The sequence below is a fragment of the Camellia sinensis genome, chromosome 7 (genome assembly GCF_055761805.1).
Source record: "Camellia sinensis isolate YWXY chromosome 7, ASM5576180v1, whole genome shotgun sequence".
In the NCBI taxonomy this organism is placed as follows: Eukaryota; Viridiplantae; Streptophyta; class Magnoliopsida; order Ericales; family Theaceae; genus Camellia; species Camellia sinensis.
The window spans coordinates 73391955-73404482 of record NC_138967.1 but is presented as its reverse complement, the minus strand read 5'-3'; the positions used below and the strand labels follow the sequence as shown (position 1 = coordinate 73404482).

Here is a 12528-nt window from a genome sequence, read left to right as displayed (position 1 = left end):
CCCAAGCATCAAAGGTTAGAAAGTTCATGTCATGGTTATCATTGGGACCTGTAACTGTTTTGTGTGGTTCATTGTAAACCTTTTCTACATGGATTATTAACTGACATTTGTTTATCTTATTCTAGTTGCAACAAACAAGAAAGAAAGCGAAAAAGAAGGGGAGGAATAAAAGCAATTCAAAAGGCAGCTAAAAACAAGCTGTAATCATCCAAAAATTTAGCATTTAGTCTACTACTAGAGCGCATTCACATTAAGAGTTTATCACCCCAAGAATTGTATTAAATTTTCATTAATTCAACTTATGCAGTGAACTCCAAACAGCAAAAGGAGTCTGAAAATTATAGAAGAGAGATGCCAAAGGCCATATACAGAAAGATAGTTCCAAATTAATTTAACATGGAGTAGGAAGACGAGAAAATTTACCTTGGGCAATATTCCATTTGAATATAAAGGTACTTCGATTCAAGCTTATTCTCATTATCTGCAGAACTTGCAGCCTTGTCACTAAAACTGGAGCTCAATGGAGCACTTGAGCCCCATGTGGCATCAGCATAGCAACCAGCAAATCCTGTTTCATACCATGCCTGACATTGTTTACCAAATATTGAATTTGGGTTAGCCCAAACAATAAAAATTTTCAAACAAAAACATGAAAGAAACGCTATATTGAATTTATAGAAATAGAACACGCAGAGAAGAGACAAAACTATTTACAAGTGCATACCTGATAGTAACGCACAACATGCTGATGCTGCAACCGGGAAAGCGTGGCAACCTCTCTAAGTACCTCATAATAGTACATGGGGTAAAAGAAAATAAAAATGATATCCAGAAAAAAAAAAATAGTAAGACATGGAACTAATAACAACAGCTACAGCAACCACCACCACCACCACAACAACAACAATAAGCACGTATGGCAGACATCAAGAAGTAAAGCAACAAATAGATAAACTCTCGGTAGGGATGTTCAAAAATCAAGCCAACCTGGTCAAACCAACCGAACTGAATCAACCAACACATGAACAGTCAGCTTCATGGAAAGCAGCGATCGGCATCAGGCTAAAACACTTGTAACCCAAGCAACACAAAAAAATATACACTCCACCCACACCGACTGATTATATCCACTTTTAAGATGTAAAATATACTAGCTGTGAAGAGATTCTTCAGCTTACACTCATCATTTTGTACACATGGCATTGTATAATTGAATAGGTAGGATTGCACCTTATCTTCACAAATGTCTCTACCTTATCTTTACATCAGCAATATCTTTCTCTATATTGACCATTGACTTCAACTTCTTTCTCCATTGTGTTTTGTAATGATCTCTCTCCTCTCTCTCATATCTCTGAGTCTCATACCTCATCTCTCTCTTATTCCCTCTAAACGCCTTTTACTCTCAGATTAGCTATTACTCCCCGACGTCCCCCATCTCAACCACGTTGATTACGAAGATTATTCACCCAAAAACAAAGACGAAGACGAAGACGAAGACGAAGGGAGTTTTGGTCAGAATGATGAGTTTTTTTAAGGGTGAAAATTTTTGACACGACACGATAGCACGACTTAAACCGTACATAGAGTTAGCAAGTCAGGGTTGACCATTTCCGACACGAATGCACATATGACACGACCCAATAACACGAACATCAAACAGGACGGGTTAATGTCGAACCTACATCACACGAAGTTGACATGGATAACCAGTTTAATAAAAAATTAGTTACACATTTTAATATTATTTCTACTATAGATGACATGACATTTTAATCTTTTATGCAACTCCATCCAACTTATTAAAAAGTATATAAAGTACGATTTTAAGCCTAATATACGTTTTATTTCTGTTTTTAATTTAAGATAATATATTTTGTGTGTACTATTTGAGTTAATCAAGTTAAAAGTATAATAATAGGATATAGTTTTTGTAAATTAAGAAAATAAAAGGGACACTTACCAATTAGTCCTATTAACTAGATTTATTTACCTACAGGTCTTAACTAATAAATTTATCACTGTAAATTTGTTCATAAAAACAAAAGAGACTAATAAATTTATCATTTAACAAATTTATCAATAGGACTTAATGCGTAATAAGCCCCAAAAGCAGGACCTATTGGTAATTTACTCGAAATAAAATTCAGTTGAAATCAAATATTCTTGGGAATAATTTCGTTCAATAGAGATTTTATTAAATTTAACTTGTGAAAAAAAAATTCATTTTTTTCGTACACTTGATAATTTTAGCTAATTGTGAAATTTTTTGACATGATACGTTAACACAACACGAAATGGTCATGGATCGAAATGTTATGCCCAAGACCCAAAAACAAACACCAATACACACAATAAAGACAACAACATTTGCATAGTTCAGCAACCCAACTACATCCACGTGCAGCGGATTTCACTATATGGAAAGAAATTACAAAGTGTTTCTCACTCACCTCACCCCTCGTTAGCTTACACGTACTTTGATTTCTACTACACTTTTATATTCTAAACTTTTGCTTTTGCACTTTGAACCCATCCCATATACTCCCTATTTATACATGCATGGGAAGAAGGCCAAAGTGAGCACCGCCATCAACAAAAAATAAGGACATTAACTATAGCCACTCTACAAAAATCTAGCTCAGCTGAAAACTGTGTGCAAAATCTCTAGTCACTTTTGTGTCCTTTGTTTTTCTTCATGTGCAGCCATATTTGACTTCCTTGGCTTCATAAATTAGACCAAACAAGCAACAAATCTCCACCTAAGAGATGTTGACTACGTCCAACAATTCTCCATCCAACATAGTGATCGATCAACGCTGCCATGCAACCAAAGTTGCTCAATTCTTAGAGATGTTGACCAAGTCCAAACAATGTTGGAAATTGATCCCAAATAACATTTTAGTGAGCATATCCACAGAATTATATGTCATACTAACTTCTGAAGTAGAATATCCCCTTCATTCACAATTTTTCAAACAAAATGGAAACAGAGGCAATGATGAACTTGGTTCTTTGTTAAACAAATGGCACTTTGACTATCACAGTAGACCTCAACATGCTTTGGACATTTCGGACATTTTTGCCCATAAGCCTCTTATACAATTCTTTCAATTCTCTCAAAATATCAGATCTCTCTCTTTCTACCATCTCACTGTCTGCCACCGCCACTCACCCCATCTATGGTTTGACACCGATCACTAATATCTCTCTCTCACCGGTCCACCATCTCAGATCTACCACCATCTTCACCCCATCCACCATCTCAGATTTCACCAGTGACCTCAAATCTCTCTCTCTCTCTCTCTCTCTCTCTCTCTCTCTCTCTCTCTCTCCCCCCCCCCCCCCGATTCAGTTTTGGTACCTTGTTTGTTTAAAGATCAACTTAAAAATGATTTCTATGTGGTTTGAATGCATGGAAAACCGTTCAATATTTTGGACAGTGAAATTTGACTTTGGTTCGAAACAAATTTGAAATCTTAGATTTGAGATCGATGACCATTACTCACTCTCTCTCTCTCTCTCTCTCTATTTATATCTTGTTTTTTTCATTTTTTTAATACCCTATTTGTTTTAATCTAAACTTAAAGACAACTTCTATGTGATTTGATACATGGATTTTTATTTGTTCGTTGTTTAGACAATAAAACTTTACTCAGTATGACAGTGAAATTTTACTGTATTTTCATATAGAAATTTTATAAATGACATGTAAATATTTTAAATTGAAGGACAACAATTTCAATTTTCAATGTTAAAAATCTCAAATTGAGGGGTATAAATGTATGTGTCAAACAATAAAACTTTACTGTCTTTTTAAATATAAATCTATAACTGAAATAGTGTGATGATACGAAGAGTTTCCAGAGGTAGTGGCAAGCTGAAGCAAGTTAAGAGATGAGTCATTGGAGAAGAGTCTAAAGAGTTGTAGGGAAATGGTCAACGAAGATTCTTCCCAGAAAATGGTTGTCGAAGAGTCATCGGTTGCTCCGGGTGGTCGCCGAAGACTTATCGTTGCTGGAAGTTACCGTCGGTGGGTGGTGGCCTTCAATAGCCCACAGTAGTTGTGATAGTGTGAGGAGGTGGGAGAAGAAGCTAGTGAATTTTACTTGAGGGTATTATTGTCATATTGTCATATTTTAAACTTGGTCTATCAAGAAATTATTTTGACCTATCCTTTACAATAAAGCTAGAGATTGAGGGACTACTAACCAAAAACCCCTTTAAAATATTGATAGGACCCTAAATTTTTGGACTAGCGATGCATAATTTGTCTTCCAACTTGAATTAAACTACTAATCTGCAATATAAAACTAGATAATAAATTAGTAAAACAAATAAATCAAGAGAAGCACATATTACCACAATTAGAGCATCAAAAGGATAACATATCTTTTTTCTTTCAAGGTAAGTGTATGTTTGATGTTTTGTATAATATGATGGCATATAATTACCGTAGTATGCGGTCATCCACCGGTGGGCTTTTGTCCTTCAAGAGAATCTTCTTAACAGCATATTGCCTTCCATCTAGCTTATTTTTGCACAATACAACATGACCAAATCCACCACGGCCTGCCACAATGAATTGAAGTTACATAGACTACAAGGAAAAATCTAAAAAAGCCAAACTGCCAAGTTTAATCAGCAAAACAAGTTGTTGCTCATATGCTCTAGAGTATAAGTCATAATACATAGGCAAAGCCCCTATTGGCTTCCTTTTCAATCATCTAAGACATTCATGTGGTTCACTAAACAGCACTTAACTAATAAAGAAACCTCTTACTCACCTTGTCTTTTAACTTGGTATAAGCTTTTATTAGAGAGAGTAAATACTAATCAATTCAAATGTAAAATAATTAGAAAGAGAAAGTGGCACACGAAGCCATTGGTTCAGTAGTTAAATCTCAATCGACTAATCTTGAGGTTTTGAGTTCAAATCAAAGCGTAGCCACTTTGTGCAAATTATGCCAAAGATCAAGTTTTTAACAAATTTATCCCCCCAAACCCCTTTCCAATGGGTACTAAATTAGCTTTACTTTTTAGTAAAGTACAATCATAATCGAAAATAATAAAAAAAATGCTGCAGGAAAATATATGTATATATAGTTAAGTTTAACTACCGTAGCAGCCCTTTCTCAAAGCAATTGCTTCCACAGCAATCAAGAAGCTTTTGAAAATGTTCCCTTAACAATGAGAGTAAACTACACCGAAGGTAGAACATTCTAACTCCTTTCTTATTATACATCTTCCAACATTTAGTACTCACAATTAAATTAGGCTTGAGCTCCAAATTTGTTGGTTACAAACAACCACCATAGTTGCCAAATCTTAGTAGCAAGAAACTCCCAGATGGGTGAGATTTCTTACCCTAAAATGCGATTCTGCACTCCTAAAATTAGCCAAAAAGCCAACAACCCATACCAAAAAGTCAAAGATTCTCTTTTCTCTCTCCTTTTTGCACATCTTTTCGTAAAAAGTCAAAAAGTCATCCCAAACATACTAGTTTTTTTTAGCTCATATTTTAGCCAAATAGCCAAAAAGTTACTAAATTAGCCTGTTCTCAAACGGGGCCTAAGGCCTCGTTTGGGAACAGGCTATTTTAGTAATTTTTTGGCTTTTTATGAAAAGATGTGTAGAAAAATAGAGAGGAGAGGTGATGTGACAACTTTTAGTAACTTTTTGGCTTTTTGGCTAAAATAGCCACTCCCCAAACGAGGCCTAAGTAAGAACCTATAAGAAACTCACTCTCGTGAAGGAAGAAACTTGCTCCAACTGAGATAAAACCTCTCAAATATACAAATCTCAAAGAAACCAAAGAGAAAAAGTCAAATTCATTCTAGTACTTCCTATTTACATAGTATTTATTTATACTTTAAAAAGATACTTTGTAGTTTACATCAATTTCAAATAATAAGTCATATTTTAACGCATATATTACAACTACGATGGAAAAAAAAAATTGTTAGAATATATTTATATGTTTAATATATAAAATATATACACTCTCCCATAGTGCTCCCAATTTTAGATACTTCTATATGCCCTCGCTTCCGCTCCCCCTCCACCTCCCCCACCCCCGCTTTGTGCTACTAAGTGCCAAATATTTTGTTAACTCTAGTTGACGGTGGAAAATGGCACCCATCTGCTTCAACCAAGCAAACCACCAAGACCATAGGCTTATTATCTCAAAGTCCATGCCAATAATTGCAACTGTCCTAAACCCTCAAGCCTCACAAACCTATCATTAATGGTCCAAAATACTTTGGGGCTGTTTGTTACAGATTCTAAGAGGTGATTATTATAGCTTATTTTAATTTGGGAGTCTTTGTCAAACTGTTTGGTGCAACTTCTGTTAATAGCTTATTAAGCAGAAATAGCTTAAATAAGCTGAAAAACGATGATTTTCCAAAAGCTAGGGGAGAGGTGCTTTTAGCTTCTGCTTTTTTATTATCAACTTTTAGCTTAAAATAATTTCCACCAAACACCCCTCCTTTAGCACACCAAGTTCAATGGAAGACGTAGCACTCTCATCCAAAAAGTATTATTAGATCCTAACCCTAGTTTGTAACATCCTCTAGCAAACCCCTAGGAGTCTATGTGGGTGTTTGGAAAGTGGCTATTTTAGAGGCTTTTTGGCTTTTTGGCTTTTTGGCTATTTTAGTAGGTTATTTTAATTTTTATGTTTGGGAAGATAAGATGGATTTTTATTTGAGTTGTGTATTAAAAAATGTGTTTGAAATGATGTTTGAAGTTGAAATGACAAATTTGTCCCTAACTTTATTTTTTCAAAATAGGTTTAAAGGGGCAAAATTGTCATTTACTTCTAAAAGATGGGACTATCATTACTTGTCCCCTACACTGTCACGTTGACAGTGTAGGCTGGGCTATAAATTTATTTTTTTTTTATTTTTTTTTTAAATCAATGGATTAGTGTGGCTTTTTGGCTTTTTTTGTATTTAAGGCTATTTTAGCCTCAACTTTTGCTTCCCAAACACCCCCTATATAGAATGGCTCAGCTGACAGCCCATTATTTCTCTTCCAAGACCCTTTTGGCCTCCCCAACGAAGGGAATTTCAAATAAAAGTACCCATTTAGGTCCCCTCCACTCTAATCCTTGGATAACCCAAATTTTGATTCACTCATTTATGTAATTGTCATCCTTGTTGACACCCGATATTTCATAACCCCCATACTACCTATCTAAGAATAGCACAAAAAGCTGGAAATCAACACCTAAGTCAACATCCTCCAAGACTGTACCCTACTCAAGTCTACCAACACCCTCCAAAAAATAAAAAAGGCATACGATCCAGCATCCCAGAAGCATGAATTGCTGACATTACTTCCGACTCCATCCGACCTTATGGATCAACACATAATTCATACTCCAACCACTTCAATTTTGAGAAATTCGAATCTTCCAAATGTCTCCCTTCCACAAGTAAGACCTTCACTACAAACCTCCTCTAAAACAAAGCCTACAAGGCTACAATGCAGTTTACTACAAAAGTTGTCACAAAGAAACACTAATCTTCTCAGAGCTACGTTACACGGACTAGTCACTTTTGGCGAAGTACCGTGTCGATACAACACGACATGGGTATGAGTATAGATCTGAGGATATGGATCTGAGACGAGAAAAAAGAACATGATTTTTTTTGAAATTAGATATGGGATAGAGGAAGAAGAAGAAGAGAAGGTAGTAGTAGTAGTAGTAGAAGAAGAAGAAGAAGAAAGGTGCATACCTTTCAAAAGAGGATGAAGCAAACAAACGAAGAGAGAAGAGAAAGTTGAAGCAGTCGAAGGACCAGACGAAGAGAGCAGTCGAAGGACTCAAGCCAGTCTTCAAAGAGAGAGAGAAACGTCACAACTGCCCCATTTATTTGTTGTGTTTATCTTTCTTTTCTTTATATATATATATATATTTTTTTTTTTGACCTAGCTTTAGGGTGATGGGCTTCAGTTAAAATGTTCAATGGGCTTCATTGGGCCTATAGTTGGTCTTAGTTTATAGATTCCAAAAATATTGGATACTAATTATATTACAATCAAAGCCCATTAAAAAAAGGCATATTATATAAAAATGTAAAAATAAATAAAATAAATAACTTTAATATATTTGAATAAAGCCCAAAAAAATATATGTTATATATTTCAATTATAAATAAATAAAATAAAGAACTTTCATTATTGGAGTGATGTTTAGTGGGATGCCAATTCAAGTATGGGTGATCAGTGGCTGTAGTGTGGTGAAGAGAAATTATTGGGTGTGTTACTTTTGGTTTAAGAAGAAATTATAATAGAACCACCATGTCATCAGAAAAATACATAATGAAAGAATTTATGTATTATTGATTGATTTGTATTAATTTCTATTACAATGATTCATGATTCCTATATATAGAAGAGGGTGAGTGTGTAGTAGGTAAGGAGTAGGTGAAGTGGAGGTGGTAGTGGTGTAGTGGGTTAGGTTTAGTGGAGTAGGTGAGGTGGTAGTGGTGTAGTGGGTTAGGTTTAGTGGAGTAGGTTTAAGTGGGTGAAGTAGGTGGAGAGTAGGTGGATTTTAACAGCCCCCCGCAAACTCAAGGGGGATAGGAACTAACCAACTTGAGTTTGGAGAGAGTAACAAAACAAGAAAATACATAAAAATAAAAGAGGATAAGAGACACTGTATGGTCGTGTCAGACCATTGGTGAAGACACTGGATGGTGGTGTCATAACGTTGTAGAGGACACTGTATGGGGGTGTCATAACCATGTAGAGGACACTGTATGGTGGTGTCATAACGGTGTAGAGGACACTGGATGGCTGTGTCAGACTGATGTAGAAGACAGTTTATGGGGTCATGTCGGACCGTTGTAGAAGACAGTTTATGAGGTCATGTCGGACCGATGTAGCAGACAATGTTGTGACAGTTGTTGTGACAGTTTACAGAGTCTTGCTGGAAACTTGTAGAAACTAACCGGAATCAATGTCGGGACAGTTTACAGAGTCTTGTCGGACCCTTAAAAAGTCGCACCCTCAAAAGGTGTGCCCAATCTATCAAAAGGCGTGCCATCAAAAGGCGTGCCCAATTCATAAAAAGGCATGCCATCAAAAGACGTGCCATCAAAAGGCGCGCCCAAGTTGTCGGCGAGCACCGAGAGGCGCATGATGCGCGTGTCTGCCTCTTCATCATGGTCTTTATAAACCGAAGCGGAGGCTGAGGCTTGGAAGCATAACAAACCAGTTGAAACCTCTTCGTTCTCTGAGAGCTTGTCGCTAAGAGCTGCAAATCTTGAAACACTCTGTAAACACTTAACCAACCTTTCTCTGAAACACTCAGCAACCCATAACATGGCCTCGTCTTCCCGTTCAGCTACCCAGAATATGGCCTCTTCGTCCCGTGGTCTGCTCACTCTCTTTCCCGACCTCAACGAGTCAACAAGAGAGATAACCAGTGCGGTGGCCAGTGAACCTCAACCAAACACCTCTGGTTTTGCTCCGTTGAACTTTCCGATGCGGTCTGTGGAGCAAAAAATGGCGGTGCAAACTGATATTGAGGCCAATCAGTATACTTTGAAGTCATGCGTGGAAACCATGACTGCGGTCACAAACTTGTCGCACCGGCTGCAGAGTAGGACAAATGAGGTGCAGCAGTTAAACGCCCAACTGGCTCTGCTCCAGCGCATGTATAAGGATGCGCGAGCAGAGATAAGTGTGCTAAAGGCGGAAAATAAGGAGCTGAAGCGGAAGGCCACCGTGATGTTCCGATTTGGAGGGCCGCCATATGCTGTAGTGGAGGAGCAGGGAGTAGTGATCATGCCCAGTGGAGTGGGAAACACGGAGGCAACACCGGCAAGGGCCGCCCAGGACGGAGGCAAGAAGAAAAGACCGGCGGCAGAGTAGAGAAGAAAAATCCCGCCTGTGGATGTGGGTTGTTTGTTTGTTTTTTTTTTTTTTTTTTTTGTGTTTGTGTGTAAAATTGTGATCGGGGTTGATCCCTGAGATGAATAAGGTAAGGTTTGGTGTGCCATTTTGTTTTTTTTTTTTTTTTTTACTCATACCCATGTTCTTCGGATGGAAGACTAAAAAAAAAATAAATAAATAAAAATAAAGTATAAAAGAAAAGAAAATTGAAGAGAAGTGGATGAATGTGAAAGTAATAAAAAAATAAAAAAGAAATGGGAGATTTAAAGTTTTGAAATTTCAAAGTTTTGTAATTTCAAAGTTTTGATTGAAATTTCAAAGTGTTGTAATTTCAAGTGGGTCCTGTTTGAAATTTCAAAGTTTTGTATCTGCGTGCCATGCTACAAACTGTGGTAGAAAAAAAAAGGTGGTGACGTGTACTAGTCTGTTTATAAGCTGTATGGCTGACTCTGTGTACCGTTTTTTTTTTTTTTTTTTGAGAGAGAAAAGGGAATAACAGGGTGTTTGTTAAGGGAAAAAAAAAAATTTGAGTGTGGAACATGAGTGTGTGGAAAGAATGAAAAAGAAAAAGGATGGTGCATAATAATAATAATAAAGTGAATGGGTGGAGAGAGGGTGTTATGTTTAAAGAAAAGAAGAGTGGGTGGAGAATATTAAATTAAAAAGAAACGAAAAGAGGGGGACAAAAGTTCATCATTATCAGGGGCTTTTCCCAATATAAGCCATTTTTTCATTGTATTTCCAAAACTAGGCCAACTTCTGACGGAATTCCAAAACTAAGTTAAAGCGCCATTACTATTCGCGTTTTTACTGTTAGGACCGTAAAAGTAGATGAACAGGAAAGTCGCTATTACAAATAGCGACTTTGATTAAGAAGTCGCTATTGCAAATAGCGCTTCTAGCTTTACTTTTTGTCCGGATAAAAACGCTTTTCTCAACAGCGATTTTCACACAAAATTTTCTTGCAAAAAAACGCTATTCATAATAGCGATTTTAAGAAAATTTTTTTACAAAAAAACGCTATTTAAAATAGCGATTTTACTGTGCATATAATAATTTTTTTTTTTTTTTTTTTTTTTAAAAACGCCATTTGAAATGGCGTTTCTACTTCATTCACCCAAAGCCAACCCACACAGTGACACACACACACACCAATGGGCACACCCATCAAGCATTAAAATAATATAATTTATATATATAATAATAATTTACAATAATTAATTATATAATTTTTATAATTTTCGTAAATATAAATCATTTTTAGGTTATGAATGGTTTGATTTATAATACGTATGTAAGGATAAAAATTTTTATAATCAAAAATAATTTTTATAATTTTTATAATCAAAAACAATTTATAATACGTATGTATTATAAAAAAATTTATAATAATTTATAATACGTATGTATTATTTGAATCTTTACATTTTTTATTTAAAATTTTTCACAGTAAACCCATCTTCACATTTTATAATACGTATGTATTATTCAAAAATAATTTATAAAAATTTATAATTAATACGTATGTAAATAATTTAATACGTATCTTCACATTTACATTTACAGTAAACCCATCTTCACATTTACATACGTATGGTTTAAGGGTAAATTTTTTTATAAATGACTTAAATGATAAATCAAACCATTCATAACCTAAAATTTTTTACCCTTACATACGTATGGTTTAAATAATTTATAAAAATTATTGCCATACGTATGTAAAAATTGATTATAAAAATTGCAAAAATTGATTATAAATTTTTTTATATATAATAATAATTTATAATAATCAATTATATAATTTTTATAATTTTTTAAATTTTTTTAATTTTTACAATTTTTACAATTTTTTTACACTTTATTTTATAAATAAAGGGTAAAAAAATGATTTATATTTACGAAAATTATATTTTGCAATTTTAAAAATTATAAATAATCTAAATGTGAAGATGGATTTACTGTAATAATTTTTGAATAATTTTTGCAATTTTTATAATCGATTTTTACATACGTATGACAATAATTTTTATAAATTATTTAAACCATACGTATGTAAGGGTAAAAAAATTTAGGTTATGGATGGTTTGATTTATCATTTAAGTCATTTATCAAAAAATTTACCCTTAAACCATACATATGTAAATGTGAAGATGGGTTTACTGTAAATGTAAATGTGAAGATACGTATTAAATTATTTACATACGTATTAATTATAAATTTTTATAAATTATTTTTGAATAATACATACGTATTATAAAATGTGAAGATGGGTTTACTGTGAAAAATTTTAAATAAAAAATGTAAAGATTCAAATAATACATACGTATTATAAATTATTATAAATTTTTTTATAATACATACGTATTATAATTGTTTTCGATTATAAAAATTATAAAAATTATTTTTGATTATAAAAAATTTTATCCTTACAGACGTATTATAAATCAAACCATTCATAACCTAAAAATGGTTTATATTTACGAAAATTATAAAAATTATATAATTAATTATTATAAATTATTATTATATATATAAATTATATTATTTCAATGCTTGATGGGTGTGCCCATTGGTGTGTGTGTGTGTCAGTGTGTGGGTTGGCTTTGGGTGAATGAAGTA

General features: G+C 34.3%; 1 protein-coding gene across 6 annotated transcripts in view; it reads right to left on the bottom strand.

The window, feature by feature from the left end:
* The window catches only part of GCN2 (protein kinase family protein), a 124072-nt gene that overhangs the window by 83696 nt on the left and 27848 nt on the right, over positions 1–12528 (bottom strand). For all 6 annotated transcript variants that reach the window (XM_082878210.1, XM_028246306.2, XM_028246307.2 and 3 more), the window contains 3 exons: positions 4455–4572; positions 725–779; positions 424–584 (listed from right to left, as the gene is read on the bottom strand). In XM_082878210.1, coding sequence (XP_082734336.1) covers positions 424–584; positions 725–779; positions 4455–4572 — 334 coding nt within the window. The remainder of the gene's footprint in view (positions 1–423; positions 585–724; positions 780–4454; positions 4573–12528) is intronic.